The sequence below is a fragment of the Rutilus rutilus genome (genome assembly GCF_951802725.1).
Source record: "Rutilus rutilus genome assembly, chromosome: 15".
Lineage (NCBI taxonomy): Eukaryota > Metazoa > Chordata > Actinopteri > Cypriniformes > Leuciscidae > Rutilus > Rutilus rutilus.
The window spans coordinates 32,951,334-32,977,306 of record NC_140220.1 but is presented as its reverse complement, the minus strand read 5'-3'; the positions used below and the strand labels follow the sequence as shown (position 1 = coordinate 32,977,306).

General features: G+C 39.3%; 3 protein-coding genes across 11 annotated transcripts in view; 2 read left to right on the top strand and 1 right to left on the bottom strand.

The window, feature by feature from the left end:
• Positions 1 to 3,166, bottom strand: part of otofa (otoferlin a) — a 67,138-nt gene extending 63,972 nt beyond the window's left edge. For all 8 annotated transcript variants that reach the window (XM_084432942.1, XM_084432945.1, XM_084432946.1 and 5 more), the window contains exon 1: positions 2,790 to 3,166. In XM_084432942.1, the coding sequence (XP_084289068.1) occupies positions 2,790 to 2,868 (79 nt within the window). In that variant the 5' untranslated portion in view covers positions 2,869 to 3,166. The remainder of the gene's footprint in view (positions 1 to 2,789) is intronic.
• A 341-nt stretch (positions 3,167 to 3,507) lies between these two features.
• Positions 3,508 to 4,247, top strand: cimip2c (ciliary microtubule inner protein 2C; the record flags this gene model as incomplete). The annotated part of the gene is made up of 3 exons (XM_084432005.1): positions 3,508 to 3,581; positions 3,854 to 4,082; positions 4,170 to 4,247. The coding sequence occupies 3 exons, from the start codon at positions 3,508 to 3,510 to the stop codon at positions 4,245 to 4,247; spliced, it is 381 nt and encodes a 126-aa protein (XP_084288131.1).
• Positions 4,248 to 8,578: 4,331 nt separating this feature from the next.
• fndc1 (fibronectin type III domain containing 1) overlaps positions 8,579 to 25,973 on the top strand; it is a 39,034-nt gene continuing 21,639 nt past the window's right edge. The window contains exons 1-11 of one of the 2 annotated variants that reach the window (XM_084432861.1): positions 8,579 to 8,684; positions 12,968 to 13,162; positions 13,265 to 13,351; positions 16,259 to 16,318; positions 20,572 to 20,781; positions 20,973 to 21,071; positions 21,182 to 21,302; positions 21,816 to 22,003; positions 22,630 to 22,737; positions 23,310 to 23,498; positions 23,596 to 25,890. In XM_084432861.1, coding sequence (XP_084288987.1) covers positions 8,612 to 8,684; positions 12,968 to 13,162; positions 13,265 to 13,351; positions 16,259 to 16,318; positions 20,572 to 20,781; positions 20,973 to 21,071; positions 21,182 to 21,302; positions 21,816 to 22,003; positions 22,630 to 22,737; positions 23,310 to 23,498; positions 23,596 to 25,890 — 3,625 coding nt within the window. In that variant the 5' untranslated portion in view covers positions 8,579 to 8,611. The remainder of the gene's footprint in view (positions 8,685 to 12,967; positions 13,163 to 13,264; positions 13,352 to 16,258; positions 16,319 to 20,571; positions 20,782 to 20,972; positions 21,072 to 21,181; positions 21,303 to 21,815; positions 22,004 to 22,629; positions 22,738 to 23,309; positions 23,499 to 23,595; positions 25,891 to 25,973) is intronic. The other variant, XM_084432862.1, reaches the window with a different exon arrangement.

Genomic DNA, 25,973 nt, shown 5'->3' with positions numbered 1-25,973 from the left:
CTCCTTTCCTTCCCCTGCGCCTTGTTGCAGTGAGATGTTGTGCCGCTACCCAGGCCAGCTCTCCCATGAGTCACTGCTCCCACCAGTGTCCTGTGCCGTAGCTGCAACTCAGCCACATCCACCACCTCTGCTGCCCTCCACCTCTGCCCTGTCCTCACCTCGATCCCAGCCTGGGAGACCTTCGGGTCCTGTGACTCACTGTATTGCAGCACCTCCCTGGCACGGCCCACCTTGAACTCCTCATTCAGGCTGCTGATAGGGAGCTTCAGCTTGTTGTTCTGGCCATACCAGTCGATGCTGCTCAGGCTTCGAGGTAGACCTAGCCACTTCCGTAGAAACCTGCTGACTCTCCTCTCAAAGCCCTCGATGGTAGAGATTGGAACCTCATAAATCAGAAGGGGCCAGAGAATTCGTGGGAGGATGCCATGTTGGTAAATCCAGGCCTTGAACTTGCCAGATAGGCCTGACTTGTCCACTGCGGCTAGCCAGCCTTCCAGTTCAAGGACCAACATATTCATGGTGAGTGTGAATAATATCACTGAAATTGTACATCCAGTGATGATACCCTTCTCAAGGCTGTGTCAGTCTGATGTTGTAGACCCCGCAGAGACTCTCAGACTGAATAGTCATAGTAGTCCAGAATGAGGTCTCTAAACTTGTCTGGAATGTGGTCCAACCACAGTGTACCATGTCTAGTGCTGTCTTGATTCTTTGTTGAACAATTGAGCTGATAAATATCATGTAAAAATGTTTTAGAAGAGTCAAATTAAGAAAGTTATGTAATCTCAAAATACAGACATCAAAATTCTGTCTCAGAGAAACAATTAGCAGCTCATCTCAAATTCCTTGCTGGCTGCTGTTGTTCACAAGTGCTTTTCCCCCAGGTAACATTTATAACCTCTATACACAGTGCTGTAGATCACAAAATTCAGCTGGTGGAGGAGCTAGGGGAAAAATGGTTATGTAACATGCATAAATTGAGCAAAAACTTAAAGGTAGTGTAGGCAATTTTTGAGAGGCTTAGCAAACATGAACGCCTCCTCCAAAACACATGAACGCGCACAGTAAACAATTTCGAGGATGTGAACAGCTCCGGGTTGCCAGCTCTTAATTACAGTAATTACGAAATTCAAAATCGTTCAGCCCTAGGAGAAACTGTAAAAGGCAGCTACCGTTTGTCTGTGGCGCTCGGTGACTATCTAACTCTGCATGCATAGCCTTACGGAACAAGCTGATGACGTGTGATGCCTGAGCAAGCAGGATGCGCGGAGGTATGGAAATACATGTTGACAGGCAGATAGGACATCCTATTATTGCATTTGGACGATTAATATTTAAACCATTTCTGTCTGCCTACCCTACCTTCAATAAAAATGCATGGGCAACCTTTAAACCGACAGAACAATCTTAAACAGTACAGTTCAATAATGCATAGTCTTTACAAGGACTTTTCACATTCTAAAGCAATCAAATCTCATAATGTCTGAAAGCCAATATGTTTGTACATTGATTAATTTTCTATCTCCGATACTATGATAGAATCACACTGTGATTTTTCATTGTTCTCAGATCCACTCAGAGGTACTCAATCTAAGTTATGCAACCCACAGGGAAACAGGACACAGCTCAGTAGAGCCCTTCCGCTCCAGACAGCCTAGATCAGGCACACGGAGGCTGGTGGAGATCAGAGGAAGACCGAAAGGGAGGGAAGGAAAGGGTGGCAGAAGGAGAGCTTAATAGTCATTGCCCTCAGAGAGGGGGGGCAGGGGACAGTGGCAACAGGACAAAGCATCAAAATGGCTTCAATCACTTGCAGTGTCTCAATCAAATCACTAGATTGGGAGTAAGTTGAAGCAGACCGTCACCCTCACTGTCATTTCAAACAGAATGTCATTTTGTAAAGATGACAAAAAGATTCCCATTAATACCGGAAGATGTTTACTCTTTTAAAACATGCATCCGCTTTTTTATTACCAATAAAATGTTGTGTGTCCTAGCTCATTTCTGCTTCATTTAACTAAGGCGATTCTGTAATTTATCTTTTTATATGCTAGAAACATACTATCAACACACATCTCTGGCTCTGTTTTTCTCCCACCCTTTCTCTCTCACACACACACACATTTTATGAAATAGAAAATGATCGTGTCAGATCAACACTTAGCAACTGTCCAAGGTGCTGAAATACAAATACAGCTGAAAAAAAGAAAAGGAAAGAGTCTCTGAGCCACACTGCATGACACTTAACTAATGGATTGTCAAGGCAAGCCTCATAAGACAAAACAACCAAGAGTTCAAACAAATTTGGTTCACTCTTATCAGCTTACGTTCTAAGCTTAAACTTCTGGGGACCTTGAAAAACATTTTGGAAAAGAATCCCAGTAGCTTATTAAAATGAATATCCATTGCTAGACTATACAGCTTGAAATCAACAACGTATCAAACGATACTGCAGTGAACATTGTGCCTTGATACGAGAATCTAGACTAGTTACACATAGGCGATAATTAAACCAAGTAAGAAATTGTTGCGATTTATCTATAAACAGGGGAGTTTTCATCATCTAAAAAGCCCTTGTTCTTTGATAAACACATGCGCTTAAGAATAGCATGGATTTCTACAACTTTTTATCAGACACACGATTTCAAGTTACACACTGCATACATGGCATAGACAATAAATACAACATAAAACAATATAAAACCGACATATGTATTACCCAAGATGTTTAGTGCACAAATGCACATATTCAAACCCATTCACTGGAAATGAAAAGTATTGCTCTATACCTCTGAAAGTCACTTTTGCGATTCGGTCCCCCTTCCCACGAAGCTCCGTGACAGTCTTTAGGTACACCACTAAAGCCATTTCAACTTGGAATGAAGGGGGGAGGGGGGGGAATCAAAAGCCTACCACAGAATAAAAATGTTTCATCACAAAGACCGCGGATCTATCTTGACCAACTTAACCTATAACATTATCTTAACTGCTTTTATTTGCTGCATCAAACGAGAAAAAAAAAATCATCTCGTTGTACAGGCTGCATCCTCTGTGCGCAATAACATAAAAAGAGTAATTAATAATTAAAGAGCTTTCATTTTCTCTCGCTTTACAATGCGCACACACATGTACACTCGTCAGATCCGCTGCGAGACTCTTTCACTCTGCTTTGATGCGCCTCGCCACTGCTCCGCGCAATGCGATGACGGGTGACGCCAGCAGGGGGCAGGCACACACCGCGGACTCTCAGGAGGGGGGCGGATTCTTGCAGAAAACCCCACTACGTCTCACAAGCTTTTTATTATTTGAGGCTACAGGAACATACATTTTATATATTCTTTATCAATTAGAGTAAAACTGACTTAATAAAAAACGCATAATGCTATACTGAAAAAATGGTTGCCAGGCAACCATTTGTTGTCTTATCTGTGGTGCAGGTCAGACGCATTGCTGAACTTCAGCAGCTTATGATCGGATGATAATCGTAGTATCCTTGTCTATTCAGCCATGACTTTCAGAGGAAATGGGACTCTCATAACGCATAACAACACAGCCTACATCCCGTCGTCTCTGATGCCGGGGTAAAAACCTAGCTTATTTCTTGTTTTGATCAGGGCAGTGTCAGAATTTTTTTTTTGACATTCGGGGACCTTGATTAGAGTATTTTTCTTTTCAAACATAGAAAATAAATGTGTGCTGTCCCTTAATGTTAAATACTCCAACTGAATCAATTCATTGAAACAAATTTGAATAAACAAGTAACGTTATGGTTGTCAAGATCTGTTTCTTCTGCATTTTTGACCTTCTCTATGGTTAATTTCAGGCAAATCATAAAATAATATATCATTTAAAGGTACTGTGGACACATTCCTACGACAAAATTCCTGTGTGGGGAGACTTTTGGCAATACAACCCTAAAATACTTCCAAAATATCCGATCTGCCGAAATGGCCTCCAGCAAAAGCCTCTCCAATAAGGGTGGTGTGCCTCTGAGCTCCCACACGCAAAACAGGATCTTACCCTACTGGGCCCGGTACAACATTGATGTCAAAAGACAGAAGGAGATCAAGGATTTCAACATGGTAAGAATAAGCCTTAAGAAGTTAATGTGGATCATGTTCTCAATTGATATCTTTTATCTTACTGATTAGTCATTCTCTTTTCCTCAGTTGTCACAGAAGCACAGGGAAAATTACAAAGATAAGACTGGCACTGTGCAACCTGTCAAGTACTTTGTCATGCAGTAAATGAGGCTGAGAAGAACCCTCTAGAGGCAATAAAGTATAAGAACTGTACTTTACTGAGCCACCTCAGCTATTTAATTCAAATAACTATCTTAAAGGGTTAGTTAGTTCACCCAAAAATGAAAATTCTGTCAGTAATTACTCACCCTCATGTTGTTCCAACCCCGTAACACTTTCATTCATCTTCGGAACACAAATTAAGATATTTTTGATGAACTCTGAGAGCTGGCTCACTCCTTCATAGGCTGCTAGGTAATTGCATCTGCCGGCCCAGAAAGTTAGTAAAGACATTGTTAATGTATAATTAATCCTCTGACGTGAGTTCACGAGAGCGCCACGATGCATGCGCGAGAACTGAGAAGATGACGCAGATGGGTCTCGATGTAGTGTTTAAAAAATTGGATTGTGAAAAGTGAGCGCTGTATACTGGAATGGAGGCAGACCTGAATGTGATTGGCTTTTTAAAAAATATATAGGCCTATTTATTGTAAGAAACATGCATTAAGAAAATAAGGTTTGATTTCATGCTTACGCAACTGACACTTTGACACTTCAGAAAGTTCATAAAGAGATCATAAAACTAATCCATATGAATTGAGTGGTGTAGTCAAAATTTTCTGAAGACGCACGATCGAACAGACTAAATTTAGGCTTTTTTTCACATATATACAATCATCAACTCGCACATCAGTTATGATAAAAAGAAGCTAAAGCATGATCGCTTGACGTGCAAGAACCAGTGAGGTTCATTCTCGTGTTACGCAGCACGTTTGAGCTTCTGCAAGAACCAATGAGGTTCATTCTCGTGTTACGCAGCACGTTTTGAGCTTCTGCAAGAACCAATGAGGTTCATTCTCATGTTACGCAGCACGTTTTGAGCTTCTGCAAGAACCAATGAGGTTCATTCTCGTGTTACGCAGCACGTTTGAGCTTCTGCAAGAACCAATGAGGTTCATTCTCGTGTTACGCAGCACGTTTGAGCTTCAGCAAGAACCAATGAGGTTCATTCTCGTGTTACGCAGCACGTTTTGAGCTTCTGCAAGAACCAATGAGGTTCATTCTCGTGTTACGCAGCACGTTTTGAGCTTCTGCAAGAACCAATGAGGTTCATTCTCGTGTTACGCAGCACGTTTTGAGCTTCTGCAAGAACCAGTGAGGTTCATTCTCGTGTTACGCAGCACGTTTGAGCTTCTGCAAGAACCAATGAGGTTCATTCTCGTGTTACGCAGCACGTTTGAGCTTCAGCAAGAACCAATGAGGTTCATTCTCGTGTTACGCAGCACGTTTTGAGCTTCTGCAAGAACCAATGAGGTTCATTCTCATGTTACGCAGCACGTTTGAGCTTCTGCAAGTACCAATGAGGTTCATTCTCGTGTTACGCAGCACGTTTGAGCTTCTGCAAGAACCAATGAGGTTCATTCTCGTGTTACGCAGCACGTTTTGAGCTTCTGCAAGAACCAATGAGGTTCATTCTCATGTTACGCAGCACGTTTGAGCTTCTGCAAGTACCAATGAGGTTCATTCTCGTGTTACGCAGCGCGTTTGAGCTTCTGCAAGAACCAATGAGGTTCATTCTCGTGTTACGCAGCACGTTTGAGCTTCTGCAAGAACCAATGAGGTTCATTCTCGTGTTACGCAGCACGTTTGAGCTTCTGCAAGAACCAATGAGGTTCATTCTCGTGTTACGCAGCACGTTTGAGCTTCTGCAAGAACCAATGAGGTTCATTCTCGTGTTACGCAGCACGTTTGAGCTTCTGCAAGAACCAATGAGGTTCATTCTCGTGTTACGCAGCACGTTTGAGCTTCTGCAAGAACCAATGAGGTTCATTCTCGTGTTACGCAGCACGTTTGAGCTTCAGCAAGAACCAATGAGGTTCATTCTCGCGTGTCAAGCAGGTTTGGTTGAGCTTCAGATTATGTTTGCTGATCAATGTTTATATGTAAATAAAAGCCTAAATTCAATCTTTTAGTCATATAAAGTCATCGTGACTTTATAGTTGCTTAGCTGTCAATGGAGGAACAGAAATCACTCAGATTTCATTAAAAATATTTTCATTTGTGTTCCAAAGATGATCGAAAGTCTTACGGGCTTGATACGACATGAGGGTGAGTAATTGATGACAGAATTTTCATTTTTGGGCGAACTATCCCTTTAATCCCCATCTCACATGTACCTAATTGCCTCTTTCTCACGGTCCCCTGAGACAGCCAGAGACTATGGCTGTCCAGTGATGGAGGAGTCTTATTTGCTGATGCATTACTCTGGGTTATTTGTGCTTGGAGCTCTGCAGTCTCTAGGGGTTTTTCTGTTCAGTTATGTTTACATTTAACTGCTGGGTAGTTTCTAGAGTCATAAAGAATTTATGTTCAAGCGAAACTACCTGTCGTTGTTTTTTAATATTATTCCCTTCTCTTAGTCAAGTAATTAGAGGTTATGGCATATCTGCGTACACAGAAGTAGCAGCCTGATGAAGTCCACCACTAACAAGTCTGCCTCCGAGGACCGCTATTACATTTATTGTGTTAAAGAAAGAAAGAAAGAAAGAAAGAAAGAAAGAAAGAAAGAAAGAAAGAAAAATCTGTTGCTTTTATTGTGCCTCCTGTATAAATATATGTAACTTAATATATTTTATGTAGTTAGTTAGTAGTTGGTTATTAGTAGTTAGATAAAATAATTTATGTAGTTAGATATAAATGTCTTTAAATCACAACACTGTAAAAAGTGAACAGTTGGACCAACTTAAAAAAAATTACTTCAGTTGGTAACACCTAAAGAAATTAAGTTCTCAACTTAAATTATCACGTTTTATCGTGAAAAACTTTATAATTTAAGTTGAGAAAACTTAATTTCTTTAGGTGTTACCAATTGAAGTAATTTTTTTAAGTTGATCCAACTGTTCACTTTTTACAGTGAATCTTATAAAACCAATCATGTTATATACAGGTACATAAGCCATTTGTTCTTTTCAGTGCATGCAAGCTACAATTTAAAATACATTGTTGACCTATGACCTAAATGTAGGAGGCTATATAATTGATCTCATGCAGTAGCTGAGACACATTCAATCATTTAATGTATTTTTACTCGAAGTCATTGCCTTGCAGAAGTTGCCGTGAAAATTGAGCAAATATAGCATTATTAAAAACATGCTGACTACAGCGAATCATGGGGAGATGGGGGTTTAACCAATCAGAAGAAAAAAACTACAGAACTGAAATCACTATCACACATGACCAGCACCTCCCTTCTGAGATGAGAGTATCTGTGTGAAAATATAAGGATTTACACGACAATTCTTTAAGTAAAAAAGTAAAATTGCATGTATTTGATTTGTGATCACGCTAATGGATGTTATGTTAAATGACAGAATTGGTAGGCCTATCATTTGAATCAGCAGGTTCTCTTGCTTAATTTATATAGGTATATAACATACAACAAGCTTTTCACCTACAGTAAAAAACAAGTGTATATATATCCCTAAACAATGTAAATTAATAGCCTACAAAGTTACAGTTGTTTACCATGTTGGGATGGAATTCAAAGTAGCCTTGATTTGATTAGCATAATGGATAGTATGGTAAACAACTGTAACTTTGTAGGCTATTAATTTACATAGTTTAGGGATACAAACGTTCATTTGTATCAGATTCACAAATATGTGTATTATATCAGAACCTGATACACAAAATCCACTGAGTTACAGATGTTGAAACAAACTGAAAACAAACACCCAGTCACCTCTGCTAACCAGAACTGCTGTTTCACTGTATTTTTCCTTTGTGGTGGAAACATTTTGACTTTTCCTTCACCTTCTTCTTGAGTAATGGGGCGAACGGTGAACGACTAACCTGTAAAGTCTTCGTTTCTTATCGTTAACCGCTTTCTCAAAATTGCGCGCATGCGCAATCATTTTGTTTAAAATTTGTGGAGAATGCATTTATATTTTTAATATCTATAGGCTACTTTTAGAACTGAATTTAAATTTAAAGAGCTCTAAAATTTAAAGGTCTTTTAATTGATATTCAGTTAAAAAATAATGAATACATTAAAATACAATAGCTAAAACTTAATATTGCATTAAGTAGTACCACGTGCACAGAATGAGGCTTGGGTAAACACGTTATAAAATAAACAGCACGATAAACGAGTTCTACATCAGAGGCAATTGTTTCCAAAGACTTTGCATAGCTTGCCCTGGAAATATTTTGGTATCCCCAAGTCCCGTTCGTCCCCGGAAGAGGGAGACAACGACTGGGAAGGAGCGCATAGGCTGATGGTGAGAACGGGAATCGAAGCATCCGAGCATCCCATAGCCTCTCTTCCCCTCAGTGTAGCGGATCGCCTTAATACTGAAGCACTGTCTGCAATGTCTCCTGCACGGGCACGAGCTCTTCTCGGTCTCCTGATCACACTCTGCACCCAGAGCCCACTACTGTCGGGTAGGTCAATCGGCTTCTGTCTGTTTAAATATTAATTCACAAAATCAAGCTTTGTGTATTATTAGAATTGTTTAGAATTATTTTAAAAGTATAATTCGTTAAGTGTATTTTTGTCTGTTATAATTCCCAGGGCTTTCTTTTATGCTGCTGTCATCTTGTACTGTAAAGATTATTATGTCACAGTTGATCATATTGTGCGTGGAAACCATGTGCCAAACCTTTAATAAACATTGCAAGTATTAAAAGCTTAATGCACGAGGGGGTGAGACTGGAGGCACAGGCAGGTGCACAAACTTCAAAATGTGTCCTTGCTTTACTTTTAGTTTTTATGGAACAGTAATTTGTGTAGCAATATGAATCAGTTTTTAAAAAGGTCATCATGCAGGCATGACATCTATGTCTGTTGAACTTTAAAACGATTATTATTCCTTGTTAACAATCGAGGAGGGAAAAAGACATTCTTTAACAAAATCTTTAACAGTGTGGTATATATATATATATATTTATATATATATATGTGTGTGTGTGTGTGTGTGTGTGTGTGTGTGTGTGTGTGTGTGTGTGTGTGTAATTGAGACTAAAACTTACTACAGGCCTACTGTACAACTTCTACTTCGACTGATGGTGTAGTTAACTACTGTACTATACATCCTTATAGTTAACTACTGTAGCTAATTGATTGCACTGAAGGTGTTATAACTCACCCCATGGTACTCACCCCTGGTCTCCCCTGATCAAAATAAGTTGTTCACATGACATGTACACATGTAATCAAAATATGACCAAATTTGGATTCCCGATTTGTTCTTCACTTCAAATGTAGATAGATACCGGTAGGTAGATAGACAGACAGACAGATAGATAGATAGATAGATAGATAGATAGATAGATAGATACTGTATATAGATAGATAGATAGATAGATAGATAGATACTGTAGATAGATAGATAGATAGATACTGTAGATAGATAGATAGATAGATAGATATATACTGTAGATAGATAGATAGATAGATACTGTAGATAGATAGATAGATAGATAGATAGATACTGTAGATAGATAGATAGATAGATAGATAGATACTGTAGATAGATAGATAGATAGATAGATAGATAGATAGATAGATAGATAGATAGATAGATAGATAGATAGATAGATAGATAAACAGATATGAACTGTAAGTGCAGCTCTCAGCAAGTGTTTTATCAAATTAAAGCCAGGACAGGAAGTAACAGTTAACCTCTTTAAAGGTCATCAGGGAGTGTAAAAGCACAGATGTTTTAGACATTCTTTTGCTTTCAGCTCTTCAAATCAGTTTCAGCCACGTTTTCTCTCTCTTGCCTCTCTTTGACTTTCTTTCACACTCCCTGTCCCTCCGAATTCTGAAGAGAATGCAGAGGAATCTTGGATGAGAAAAGTGGTAGCGAAGTCCTACTGAGCTGTGTTAGCTGCCACGTTACAACGGGCCTTTTTCTTTCTCACTTGCTCTTTCTCAGTGTTTTGGAAATGTTCTTTATATGAGGTCACCCGGTGCAGCCTGTGACTGCCATCAGCAGCTGCATATTATCCAGTCTTCCTCTCTTTTCTTCTCCTCTCCATCTTTAACAAAACAAAACACATCCAAAACAACTAAATCTTAATGCCACCAGCTGCTTCGATATAGTGTAGACTGTAAAGCTTTACTGATTTCAAGTAAAAAAAAAAAAAATCCTTCTAGATCTCTTAATGGTGCCCAACTGCAGCTTCAAAACCATTCCAGACATCTGCTTGACAGATAAAAGATATATTGGAAAGAATGAGGCTCAGGATTTTCTTCCACAACCCTGGCCTGCACTTTAACATCACGTCTGTTGCTATTCCGGTAAGAATGAGCATGTGTTGTCAGGTAAGAGCTCTGCCAGACAGTGAGAGGAAGAGAAATATCATGCCCTGACCAGCTCCTGGAATTAAATCTTGCTCAGATTTTCACCAAGGAATTTGCGGAAAGTCTCTGATTGACGTGAGCAAGGCTGGAAGGGTTAGAAACTCAATCTGTTGATAAGTGAGTGTGCAGCGATACAAGAAGCCAGAATGTAGTTGGCATGATGCCCACGCTCAACCTTTCACTTAGGTGTTTGAGGACTGTCTATCATCAGGTGACCCCCATCCATCCCCCCATAACACGTGGGTATATTAAAGCTCAGGCTGAAAAGTGTATGTAAAAGGGCTACACTCTCAATGCCTCTTGCATTTGTTTGAATGTCATCCAGACACCTAAATGAAAATAATAAGCGAGTGAATGTTTGTTTGAGTTTGTTTATGCCTTTCACTGAGAAAATGATGCCAGAAAAGCAGGTGCTTGCCGTGCAGGTCTTTTCCGTGAGTGCTTATAAAAAGCAATCCAACAAAACTGACAGGACCGCAGGGCATTTACTTTCAGCCTCTTAATAAATACTATAAAGGAATGAACAATATAAATGGCACGGAGCCAGTGTAAAAGAGTTTCAGGAAAGATTTGGGCTAGTTCTTGCGTTCGAACAATCTTACATTTGTTGACTGTATACATGTGATTTTAAGCCTTGCTAATCTAAACATTTGGTTTTCTGTGATTTGTTGAACATTGTTTTACGAATTCTGCTGATGGAAATATGTCATCACACTGATAAAATCGAATTGGCTCACATCAAAATTGTTTTGTCAAAATTGCGAAAGTAAGTCTTTGAATTGGTTAAAAATTGCAAACATTTTATTTTACAGCTGTCACGAAGTTAGATTAAAACATTTCCAGCTATAATTGAACATTTAAAGCATTTTTATTTTATTTTATTTTTTGGTTGGTCTGTTGGTTGTTGTTGTGTCATGTTTTTTTTTTCTTTTGTGGTGGGCCAAAAAATTTATCAGGGCAATATGCAAATCTAAACTAGAAAACAATCCTTATTGCTGGGAAGATTCTTATGTGACCTTCAGCAGATAAAATGTAGTCTTCCCTTTTACCAGGGGTTTCAATGTAAACAGAGAACCACTGATCTAGGTGATGTCCACTCCATAACATGAGCCATGGTTAGTTTCCTCCAGTATAAAATGTTTATTTTTGGAGAAAGATCTAATTCTTATGTTTTACAAGTCTTGATTTAATCAAAATGTGAACCCTCCCTAAATCATAAATTTTAATATGGGCCAAGTCACAGACTGAGGTTTGATGTCTCTGTGGCCTGTGTGTGGTGTGGGGTGTGTGTGTGTGTGTGTGTGTGTGTGTGTGTGTGTGTGTGTGTGTGTGTGTGTGTGTGTGTGTGTGTGTGTGTGTGTGTGTTGCAGTAATTGCATTGACACGTGTGATGTGGTTCCAGATTATGTGGAGGATGTTCCATTGCCAATATTACATTATAAAGCAGTGACCAAGAGGCATATGTCCGTGTGAACACTTAAATAAATGATAGAGATTGATCTCTCTCACCAGGATTGATGCCAAAGTCATGCTGTTGTACAGTAAACATGCACAGCGATGAGATATTTGCTCACTCTAACTCTGAGCAGGGTTAGAAAAACAGACTGAGCACACTTTAGTACTTCAGACGGAGTTTCGAGTTTGATTAACTAAAGGCTGTATCCCTCATTGCTCTACTTCAAGTAGTCGATTCGTTTAAAAAGTTCACACAAAAAGATCTACATTACGCATGACTCTCACAAGCTAATTGTCATGCTGAGTTTATACAATTTAGTTTAGGTTTTCCTATACACTCGATTGCAGCGATGCCATAGAAGAACCATTTTGGGCTCCCCACAGAACGTTTCGGTGAACCGATCTTAACGATTATTTAATTTTTTTCTTTGTGTGAAGAACATTTTAATAATCTGAAGAACCTTTTTCCACTATAAAGAACCTTTTGTGTAATGGAAAGATTCCATGGAACTGTGTAGATGCCAATAAAGAACTTTTATTTTAAAGATTGGATGGCCCTCTGCAATAATTAATTCTGATTGGTCAATCACATGCTTTCACTGGTCAAATATTTCTGCATAATAACAACTAAACTGGATAACTGACCATTGTTCCAGAGCAATTTCCTGCATAGCTGTGGAATAATGTGTAGTCTGTCAGGCATAATTGCAAAATAAACCACTTTAAGGTGATTCAAGACCTCTCTGCATCCTTTTGGGGTTTATTTTGTGACAATGACCCCCTTACTTAGTCTAATAGTAGCTTATAAGATATTGGATTGTAGTTTATTGTTATTTCCTGCAACTGCAATCTTACAGAAACAAACTCACCAGACAACTGTACACTTTCCCTCTCTCTTTCTCAGGTTCTAAGCCACTGCCGCCACGTAATGTGAAGCTGACCTCGGTGGATAAGGGGTTAAAGGTCACATGGGATTCACCCAGCGAGCTGGACGGACAGCCTGTAGATAGCTACAGCATTGGCTACGGGAAGTCAATGAAGTCACTACGCTTCGTCACTGTGGACAAGGACAGACGGTCAGAGTTACTAGAGGACGTAGGTGAGAGCGTAAATCAGTCATTCTTTAAATGAAAAGCTAGAGACTCACATTGAGTACTTCAGCACTATGTCAGGCTCTCATGTGCATGTTGTGTTGTTTTAGAGCCTGGAGTCCTGCATTTTCTCAAGATGAGTGCAGAGAATAAGGATGGGATGAGTAAACCTGTCTACAGGGCAGAGACTCCAGGAGGTGTGTGTTTGCCTGTGTGTAGAGAGAGATCTGCATGTTTCTCTATGACTCTCTATTCTCTTCACTGTTGTACTTTGGTGCATGGATATATAAAGTACAGTAAGCACATAAAACACATATGCATGTTAGAATTATCCTTTAAAATATAATATAACAGGAATTCCTCAGTGTTGTCAATATACAGTGGCCTCTAAATATATGGATTTCATTGCGTTGGAATATTAAATATCAAACTGTTCTCAATTTTCTGAACCACATTTGAACCATATTAACTATACAGATCTATATACACATTGGTTATTGAAACATGTCTCAAATGCTCCCAAAGGCTCAATTTATTTAAACAGAAGTATAGTAATATTGCGACATATTACAATTAGTTAGTATTCAGTATCACATGATCCTTCTGAAATCATTCTAATATGCTGATTTGCTGCTCAATAAACATTTCTTATTATTATCAATGTTGAAAACCGTACTGCTAATTTTTTTGTGGGAACTGTGATACATTTTCTTCAGGATTCTTTGATGTGTAGAAAGTTCCAAAGAACAGCATTTATTTGAAAAAGAAATCTTTTGTAACATTATAAATATATTAACTGTCTTTTACTGTCCTTTTTGTTATATATATATGTTATATATTACTGACCCAACAGTAAGAACAGGAGTTTGAACCGTAGTGTATATAAATTAATTGTACATTTCAAATTTAAACATTATAAAACAGAGGAAATATACTGTAGCACAACAATCCTTGAATCTTTCATTAATTTTTAAGTGTAGCTGAAGTGTACACATCATTTTAGTGGTCACTGTACATGGATGTCATTAAATGTCTAAATATACAGTTTTATTTGCCTTATTAATTTAGACTTGTTAGACTCTAACACACATTATTATAAGGCTTTTACAAGGGAAGTATTTATAACTTGAAAGCTCTCTATACTTCTTGTTCTTTTCACAATATTAAACCAGACTGGATGGCTAAAACACACTCATGTGTAGACTGCAGGGTGTAAGGATATATCGTTTTTTTCTGTTTTCCAAATAACTCCATTCACTGTTGGCATCTGGTGAGATTGAAATCCCCAAAGATAGAACATTTATGTGGCCAGTCCTTGTTTTTGTATCCAACCCAGAGCTCGAGTCAAGAGCCTTAAGCCTTGTGTTGTGGTAGTCAGTCACTCGTCCAACGCACGCCACATACGTTTTTTCACATACATTTTTTTCAGCATGTCCATGTCCGTCTCCATTGAGCATATTGCTGCATGTCCCACAGCACTTTCCCCAAAACATCTGTCATAATAGAAAAGCACATTAATAATCCTTGCAAACAGATCATAAATGTTCTTGGCTGAGGATGTTTTTAGAAGTAGTAAACATATCTTGTTACAGCTCCTTGTTTCAAGGATAGCTGGCTGTTTTGATTGCGGTATATGCTAAATTTTTTATGTGTAATATTTATTTTTTTATTATGTTTTGTCTGATAATTCAGTCCAAAAAGTGCCTATAAAAAGAGGAAATTGCTGTAAATGGGTGATATGGTCAAGTGTTTTTCTTCTGTGTGACATCTGGGGATGAATGATAAGGCAATGACATTTTTCAACAAAAAAAAAAAAAAGTGAATTTAGGCATCACAACATTATAATGTAAAGTATGAAAAACTTTTTTTCTAAAGATTACATTTAAAATGATAATTCATTATTTTAAAGGTTAACTGTATTTAAGTGTTAGTTGGCTGCAAAGTTGACTTTAATTGTAAAAATATGGGAAATAATCTTGCTCAATTAAAGGGATACTTCACCTCTGAAAAGATGAATGTGTATTTAAAATGGGTCATTTATGTAGTAGAAATGTGAAATTATTTTTGAATTTGGAGCTTTCTAGACTGAGAAAAGCCAGAAAATGTATTTTTGGCTTATGTGGATGAAAGACAACAACTCCCAGAATGCACTTGCTTCGCTGCTCTACGAGGCCACTCCCAAGCCACGCCTACCGGTAAGAGCGCGCGCAGTTAAATAACAAGACTAGGCTACTAGTGAGTCTCCGTGACGAGTCTGCCCGGGATTTCGAGATCGCCCAAAATGTCCGGGATTCGGCTTTTGCGTTCTACAGTCGCCATTCATTATGTTTACTGTGGCGAGCAGGACGAGGCTGAGGGGCGTGAGAGAACGGCGCGAGGCCATTGGCGTGATTACTGATGAGTGACGGAGGAGCGGAAATTTTCTTAGCAATGTTAAAAAGCACATCAACCGATCACTTGTTTAGCGTTCACGTAAACTTTACATTCAGATTCACCAATCGGAATGAATTCAGTTAGATTGAAACAAAAGGTGTGCATGTAAACAATGAATGGCGACTGCAGAAAGCAAAAGCCGAATCCCGGACATTTTGGACGATCTCGACGGCCGGACATGTCCGGGAAAAAGAGGATGGTAACCCCTACTACTCAGCTTTCTCCACAGAACAAGAGCCTGCTAGCTTAGCTTCCAAAGAAAGACGGCTGACACTGTGTACATTCTGTGAGTGAGATCCCACCCTCTATGGGCGGGTTGAAAACATGCGGGACAGCCCCTACAACTGGCTGTAGTCTCTCGCCTCAGGCCAAAAAATTCTCAGATGACGCAAAATGACGATTTTTGCGTCATCGGAGGATTTTTTCCAGACAAAAAATACATATATCTCTCATCTCAGGGGGACATGAGGGAGGAAAGCACGGTAATTCGAAAACACTACGGGTTTTCTACTGATACAAAGCTTAATGCTAAATCCTGAAGTATCCCTTTAAATATCCAATATCAGTCAATAAGGATAAATTTAAATGACTCAAATATCGGCCAATAACAAATATGGTAACGATTTAGTGTGCATCCATATGTGTAACCACACTGCTCTTTTCTCCTGCAGGGAGAGAGTGGGTGAAACTGGATGGCTTTGCTGTCGAGCCTTTCAACAGATCCACTCCAGGTAGGTTCAATACTTTTCCAGCCTATAAACATAAAATAAGGTATGGAATACCATTTTAAGTCAAATCCAACCTTCTTGGAATGCATAAAACTACTTCAACTTCAAAAATATAGTTGTGTCTATACATTGATGGTAAATGACAGATTTCAGACATGCAGGCTTATGGAGAACATCTATGTTGTTTTTCCCTTGAGAAGAATTAAAGTTTGGACGTGTGTTTGGATGCCAGAGAGAAAGACCTCTGATACCCCAAGTTCCTGGAAAGACAGTGGCAGTTTTTCAGTTGTAAATTTGTGAAATCAAAGCTTTTATTTCTCTTTTTTATGAATCCACTGAGCCCACTTAAAGCCAAACTCTGTACATGCCAGCCCTCCGAAGGGAAGAAAGAATTCCACATTTAAACCAAGTGTTTTAGTTTCCTACAATCTCAAGAGTAAAAGAGATAAAAACATAAAATGGAGAATCCCACGGATAAAATTACATGTGATCAATGTCCAACCTACCTCTATAATACAGTACTACATGGACTACATAGATTTCGTTACAGATTTGGGAACAGACAATATTAATTAAAATGATTTGGAAACAGAAATATTGATTGTGGTCACTTATTTACCATCTACAGAAATGCCATTTCATTATTATTTTATTCCCTTGGGCTTTTCATAATGTTGTCCTGTCCATGTTTGTTCTTTGCTATTGCTATTGTCATGATGTTACCATAGCGTTGCTCTAATTTTTCTCTGGCTTTGCCGCTGGGTTAACAAAAGACATATGCTTCTTGTCATTCTACTTTGTAACTGTGAATTGGCAAGAATGTGTCAGGAAAGGCTCAATTTTGTTTCACAGCCACCATTGTTGTGCTATCATCTCTTTGTCATCACTTTGGCAGTAGAAATAAGTGGGACCAACTATTGTGAGCAGGTCCACATGTTGCCCAGCTGAGTCCACACATGGACATGGTAACTCTGGTCTGGCCCCTGGAACCTGTAGCTTGTTATCGCATCCAAAACATCCCACGGAGAGAATTCATGGAGATAATTAATTCAATCAGCGAACAAATCAGACCTAAGGGGTGGGAAAAGAGAATGATGTGGCATCATGGATCCAGGACATGGACTTGGAAGATTGACACTATAAAAACAGTGAGCGAGGGAAAGAGTTAGAGAAGGGTGAGCTACTACGTCTCACCCCTGTTTCAAGGCCAGTGATATGTGAGCCTGCCTCAGCTGTGTTGGCTGGACTCTCTGAATGTGAAGTGGGAATAAGTGTCTGTTTGTGTGTGTGTACAAAGGAAAATGAGTTGCTGTTACTATCATCTCAGTTCATTTCGAGACCTGACATTTCTTATTAACTTAAGTGTTAATAATGCTGGTAGAGCTTGATTATTAGGTGAGTGATGTCTGAGTAATAATAAGTTAGTCCTTAATCGTGCACCCGAGGCTTGCGTTTAGCTAAAACCCTCATAAAAAGGCTGAGCTATAAAGGATATGAGGCTCCATTTTTCTCCCTTTTTATCTCATTCTTCAATACTCAAAATGACCTGAAGTTGGGTGCTTTCGAAACACTGCTTCATGAAACTTTGAAACATTTACTAATCTTTAGTTTCAAACCAGTGGTTTGGAGCTTAAATGAAACTAGCCAAGTTCTCCAATACCCCTTTTCCACCAAGGCAGTGCTGGTGCCGGTTCGGAGCCGGTGCCTACTCGCGAACCAGTTATTTGTGTTTCGACGGCCAAAGAACCGGTTCTTGGGCACCAACTCTTTGCTGGACTAGAACCGTTCTTTTACCACATCATGCTTACGTCGGGGACTGAGGGCAGGGTTATTGTGACCAACAACTCGACGGGAAAGGTTGTGACCGCCATTGCTAAAAACACAGCGCTAGCTAGTAGAAAGAATGATTGAAGAAAGATGGATTCTAAACGTCTTCTTCTGACCCCAATATAGGATCGCAAAGCCAGGAGAAACATTTGCAGAAAGACGATGTAGTCCGCCATTGTAATTGTTATGCTTGAAGTTGGGAAAGCTAAGACGTATGGCAACGTACACAGTGACGTAACAACGTCGTTCGCTGGGCTCTCTAGTCAATGGAAAAACAAACAGGTTCTGAGAAGGTTCGGAAGTTGAACCAACTTTGAACCAGCACCAGTTCCGAACCAGTTCTTTTTTGGTGGAAAAGGGGTACAAGTGTGTCTGACTGCGTCTTGCAGTAGCCTACTACAAAAAAACCTACCCGCCAACCATAAAATTTACATATAATTTATTTTTATAATTAAAATACTTTAAAAACTGAGGAAAACAAACAGGAGTTAAGGCATCTGGTGATATGTATCACTAGGTGGCGATAGTGAAGCTTAAAAGCGAGGGAAGTGAAGTAGAAGAAGAGCTGTACTAGTGACGACATAAGCGATTCCAGACATCCCTAATGGCTGTTCATTGCATACTTAGGCTGCGTTCCAGTCCAAAATGGTCATGCCCTTCACTCGCTAACTTCCCTCCGTCTCGTTCACTCGGATATACGTCATTGCTTACTGCATAGTGGGACATATAGGTGCCTGAAGTGTACATATGAAGTAGTCTCTCGTCCACTTCACGAAGTGGAACGCACTTCAAAATGGCGGCAGGGATTCCCCCGAGGGGTCTAAAAGTGGACTGGAACACAGCCATGTTATGCATATGCATAGCCTACATATGGCCATTTCAATAGGCCGCTATGCGTTAGACATCCGCCATATTGGAGCGGTCCGTGAACATTCGAGAGCATGTTGACTGAGCATCTGCAACTGTAGTTAGACGCATGTATGAATAGAATTTCTATATACGAAATTTACTTAAGCAGATTATTTTGCTAAACTAACACAATACAACAAGACGAAGGCGTCAGCTGACATTAAAAAGTTACCATAGTAAAAGTAAAAAAAAAATGAAATGACCATATTAAAAACATGTAATATTGAGTTAATACACATAAAAACCCAAACCAACACATTCTCATCTGTAAAAGGTTATCCCATTTCTTTGGGAATTTAAATCTTGGCGGTTTTACAACCAGAAGCTGCGACACGCAAACCTTTGCAAGATGGCGGGCGTGCCTAGTATGGATTAATAATATTATTAATAATCAGTATTATGATATTATGGCAACGTTCATATATTATTTTTACATTCCCTGGGACAATTTTTCTTAGAAAGCTTGAAGCTGAATTGAAGTACTAAAATAATGTTAAGCAATTTTTTTATCAAATAGCTGAGAAATATCATTGATACCTTAATTTCACCCCATTTTCTTGATTACTGAACTTTTTAATGCTACACTGGTTGAACTGTCACAATCAAACTTTAAATTACACACAGACTCTAATGAGGAAATGTGACTACAACCGATCATCTGAGAATGATTAAAGAAGTGAAACATTACAGACTGATGGAGAAAGAGGGGCTGTTTTTCATTACCCTCTCAGGGATGTACTGCACACCAGAGGGAGAGACCGAGAGATGCGCGTGAAACAGTGTGTTGAAGGAAAGAGAGGAGGAAGACTGTCTGACTGTCTCATTCGCCTGCCAAGTCCTGTCAGATGGGGGATTACAGTAAAGCAATAAGAGAGGAAGTGAGATTGCACATGACTGTAAACTGTGTGGCCCTGTAACTTTACTCACTTTAGCAAATCTCAACGTCTCCACAAGTATTTCCCAATGTTGTTTGTTTTATGAAAGATTGCAAACATGAGTCGTCCTCTGTGAAGTTCAGCGGGGTTTAAAAGTGTGAGACCACTTGTGAAAATACTTACATAAATAAATACAGCTTTTTGCTTTACAAATTATATTATGTGTGCTTCAGTGTAAGCAAGGAAATGTGACCTTTTTAAACAAAAGGTGTTAACATCTTTTTATATCATAACATTTCTTTGTTTTACATTTTTCAAAATCCTAAAACTTTGTTTATTTCCATGTCTAAATTAGATTTTGAATCTAGACTTTACGGACCCGTTTGATAATGTAACATAGTACAGTATTATCACAATGAAGTCATTTCTATTAAAGTCAAGTCAATTCAGGGCAGATCAATTTCTAAAGCACATTTAAAACAACAGAGGTTGGCCACAAGTGCAATACAGCATAAAATCACGATAAGAAAATAAGGACAAAGATTATAGTCAATATTTCCTTTGAGTTTATTTCTTAGGAGACAGAATCTCAGTGATTTTTAAACTCCAATGCCAATATTATTTGTTCTGTCTCTCTTTCATTAGACAGGATGGTGTCTATAACTTCATCACAGATTAACCCACGGCCCCCAACTCAGAGGACGGCACTAGGACAGCAGAGGGCCCCTCAGTCATCCTCAGGACCAGAGCCCCCTCATCAAGGAGGACACCTCCCTCTCCGAGCCCAAAACAAACACAGAGTGGACCTCAGCCAGCACCAAGCAGACCAGCGCAATGGTAACAAGCCCAAACTGGGTAAGGATGTTTGAAGGTGGCTAACTGGAATTTCAAGCGGTTAAATTGTGTTTTAGATACGCATACTGTATGCCTTTAGATCTAAGCTCAAATATTTGTAAACTGCTCAGATTGCATGTCTTCAGTATATCTCATTGCAGGTAATGTGTAATGATACGTGGCCGTATCTGGTATCCCCCTTCTGTTCGTAGCATCTGAGTCCGTCTATGTGGTATCACTGCAGGCACCCAGAGCCCAGGGGAGAAGTGCACCCATCAACACGGCCACCTTGAGTAAAAAAGTGACCACAGGTAATCACACATCATAGTGGTGCTAACCAGCAATCCATATTCAATATTTTAGCTCACGCAAACCTAATATTCATTCTTTGTTATACCCTTTTTTTATGGCTGTATGTTAGAGCCAGAGGTTGTGGATGAAGTAGAGGACATCACAGTTAGAGTATTGTCTCCTCAGTCTGTCCTTATCACATGGGTTGATCCACTTGTTGAGAAGAAGAAGGAAATATCAGGGGGGTCCAGGTAAAAATTAATTATTTAATTTTTTGAATGGTGTCCCAAGTGGTATGTGGGCTGCACTGCATACACTACCGTAAATAAGGAAATAAGTCTCTTATGTTCACCAAGCCTTCTTTGATCAAAAATAGAGTAATAATGTGAAATAGTATTATAATTTATTTTTGTATTATATGTTTTCTACTTAATGTTTTAAAATATAATTTACACCTGTGATGGCAAAGCTGAATTTTTAGCAGCCATTACCCCAGTCTTCAGTGTCACATAATCCTTAAAAAATCCTTCTAATATGCTGATTTGGTGCCCAAGAAAAACATTATTATTATTATGTTGAAAACTGTTCTGCTACTTACAACTTTATGGAAACTTGGAATTTTTTCAGAATCCTTTGATGAATAGAAAATGTCATGCATTTTTTGGAACCTTTGGACTAATATTATATATATATATATATATATATATATAGTATATGAAGGATATGAAGGCTATATTTCATCTATAGAACTAATATGTGTGCAGGTATTACACAGTGAAATACAGAGAAAAAGGAGAATCTGCGCGATGGGAATACAAGGACACCACTCAGAGACGTCTCATGATTGAAACTCTTTCTGCGGACAGCATGTACGAGTTCTCTATTTGCATCTCACAAGGAGATCAGAAAGGGAAATGGAGTGCATCTGTGTTCCAGAGAACCCCTGAATCAGGTTTGTTTATGCTTTCTGATCTTTCTGTTTTGCTTAGTTTGCATTGTTGAGCAGCTAAATTCTGATAGTATTTATTATTATAGATATAATTATCTGCAAACTAAAAAGGTCAGTGTCAGATTGAAAAAAATCTTTAAAGTGTTCTGGAGATTAAAGTATTCTATACAAAAATTACTATGTTTTTTGTATTGTATACCCCTACAAATGCACACACAAAACCCAAGACAATCTTGCATGACAAGCATGATCTAACTGCCCAGTACATTGTAATGTCACCGTTTACAGCCTGTTTGGTATTTTTGTTTGGAGTGATCAGAATAACCTCATTCCTCTGGAAAACGTAAAGCTGTCTTTTGTTTCCATCTGAAAAATAGCTTATAGCCATAGCTTTCCTGTAACTTAAACAGTAGAGCGTTGGCGCTTGCAACGCCAAGGTCATGGGTTCGATGTGTACCTGAAATGCAATGTAAGTCGCTTTGGATAAAAGCGTCTGCCAAATGCATAAATGTAAATGTAAAAATATCCAGGCAGAAAAAAATTAAGTTAGGTTAAAGAGAATGCACAGTGCTTTATGATTGTATATTAATTTGATCGTCATTTCTGTTTTTATTTTCTGCCACCAATAGCTCCCTCTGGCCCTCCTGAAAATTTTCAAGTAAAACCACTTAGAGGAAAAGGTACTGCTGTCACAGCAACCTGGGATCCACCTGAGCAAACCAATGGGCGAATAAGAGGTAAGACCACAGGGTAGGCTATCAGTTCAACAAGTTCCATATAGACCATAAGTTTTTTATTTGTTTATTGTGTAGTGCACCGGGCATTACTCATTTCATACAGTTGTATCTGCATATTTAGCTGTGATAGGAGAAAGTATTTTAACATTGATCATATTTTATACAGATATCTGTCAGCTCTTTCTATTAGTTTTGGAATATGCCCTAAATAAAGAACAGAAAATGACTTTGGCATTTGGAGAGTAAAACATGACTAATAGTTGACCATATGTCTTCCCTGAAACCACTTTGGGCATTGCCAAAATATATGGGAATGATAAGCCTCTTCAGCATCACAATTTCTCCAGCAGGCGTGCAGAGCACCAGTCTCAAAAGCTAAACCAATACAAATGTACATGTGGAAAACACAAATGTTCTCTGTTCATGCTGAAGGAACTTTCCTCTTTACTGTGTTATCCTTGGCCTAGATTTATTGATTCAATCTTGGGTATTCCCAGTGTTCATTGGAAAATATTCAGCTATGGTATTCAAATTAAATTGACCGTACTGATTGATTTGACATCTACTTCCAGAGTACATCCTTTCCTATGCTCCTGCTATGAAACCGTTTGGCGCTAAGTCAGTTACATACCGTGGCACCACTACCTCTGCTACCATAGATGGACTTACGCCAGGTGACCGCTATATCTTCAAAATCCGTGGAGTCAATAGGAAGGGACAAGGACCACAGACTAAAGCCATTATTGTTTCAATGCCTGCATGTAAGTATTCCCAACAGATGTTTTCCCCAATAAACATTAGTACACTAGCAGCTTTACAGAAACTTGGTTAAGACTGGTATCTCAATTTTGTCTCCAGCCAGCACTACTCACTTAAGGAACACGGATAGCCACAGGACGAGTCAAAGTACCTCCAAGACATCATCCAACAATGAATCAGACAATCAGGAGCCAGATGAGATGGAAGAGTCTGATACTCAGACCACAACTCCAACCACCAATAGGCGGGGGCGCCCTCTTTCTCAGACAAGGTCCTATCACAGCATCTTAACGTCTGTAAGGGGCTCTGTCAGAAGCGGAGGTTCTAGCTCAAGGTCAAACTCACATTCATCTTCATCTCATACCAAAGATAGGGAAGGAAATATAGATGAGGAAGAGAAGCCAACAGACAGTCCAACAAAAGAGGAGATCAGAGCAAATGAGGCTGGGGACACAAAACCAGAGAGCAGTAACAATGTGTCACCACAAACAGAGGAACATTCAAAATACTCATCTGACACTAAAGAATCAAAACCCAATAAGTCAGACTCTGTTCATAAAACATCTGAAGACAAACGTCCTTCTTGGACCCCTCGCACATCATCAATTGTTGATATAAGCAGATTAAGAAGGCCTTATTCTCGCACACATGGTTCTCGATCAAGGATACGGAGTGAAGATTCTTCGAGCTCGTCGCAAAACCAAGAGTCTGCAGCTACACGAAAGGACCTGACAGCAGTCTCCTATCCTGAAGGAAAGAACTCGTACAACCAGATAAGTGTCACTGATAGGACGCCTTCGGTGATCTCGCCACAGGAAACCAGGCCTGAACCAGCGAAAGAATCAGAATCATCCTTATCCATCTCTTCTTCTCCAACTTCCTCCACAGCATCATCTTCATCATCCTCTTCTTCCGCTTCATCTTCTTCAGTATCTTCTCCATCATCATCCTTACCATCATCATCATCTTCATCATCCTCTTCTTCCGCTTCATCTTCTTCAGTATCTTCTCCATCATCATCCTTACCATCATCATCATCGTCATCTTCAGGTACAAGAAGGATTTCCTCCACATTGGGTCGAGTCACAAGTTCAGGATCTGGTGCTATGTACCCTAATGGAAGAAGAGTTGGAATTTCAACTAGAGCTCAGAGACTTCAAACAGAAAAGTACAAACCTGATTCATCATCATCATCTGCTTCTTCACAATCCACACTGCAAACAGGAACCAGGACAAACAATCATGATACAACAAAGGAGCTTGATACCAACCAAAAGAACACGGAGCTAGACACAAAGGATGAACAACCAACTGCCATTGAAGAAACCAAAAAAAGCCTTTCTGATACAACTAAAGAGGAACACCCGGAACAAAAGGAAAACAATGATAAAGAAGAAAAAAGTGATAGTTATGGTTCTACTTCCCATTCTCCATCAAGGACTAACCCTTCTTCAACAGGACGAAGTTCACCCTTTTCATTACCAAATCGAAATTCTAGGAAAGTTATAGGGAGTCGCAGACAAGATGGCAGAGTACCATGGAGTAGGACTGCCTCATCTGTAGGTGCAGGAAGGCCGATTATTAAAGGATTTCCTTCTCGTTCTACTGCTGTGAGCTCTCAGGACACTAGTGATAAAACCAAAGTTTCACCCACAACATTCCCTTCAAAGCATGAGATTAATCCCGTCTCAAATAAACCTAGTGTGTTAAATAGAGAAACAAATATTGCAATAAGTTCCAACAATCCCAGTAGTAATGAAGCTGTAAAAATTAACAATGATCATGAAGATGATTATCTTTACGAGGGAAGCAAAGAGAACATGGAGAGTGAAACCAAAGATGCAGTCTCAACTGCAGCATCTAAAACGACAACAACAGTTGTGAGTGAACATCAGAGACATGTCCAGAACTTTGAGAATGAAAGTGTGGATAGGGAACAAAGTAGTACCAATACCAGTTCAAAGTCACTTCCTACAGTTCCCCAAAGAGTCCCTATTTTGGCTTCTAATGGTCGGGTCCGCTCACCTGTGGTAGCAAGTCGTCTGAAAGGATCACGGCTTCCTAATAGGTTGTACCCAGTACAACACAGAAGATTTGGCTCTGCTTCCACACTGGATACATCATCCTCCTCTTCAGCATCATCACCTGCCTCCTCTCAAAACAGTCCAGCAGAGTCACCACTTATCTCAGATCGTGACACAGGTGTCCGGAGTAATACTAATGTTAAGCTCACCCCAGGTTCAGTTTCTCGCTCTTCTCATGGGCTGTCTGCTGGTGAAAGCTCTAGAGGGAATATATCTCCTGAGTCTCGGAATCCAGTGATGGGATCGAGGCTGCGGTCAGTTTCTAAGGAAAACACTCCAGTCAATGGCTACAAGCCAAGTTATGGAAAAGGTAAACATTATGTTGTCTGCAAGGATGCACATGCTGTTCGTACAACAATTCCAGTGTGTGCATAAGTACACTTGTACTAATTT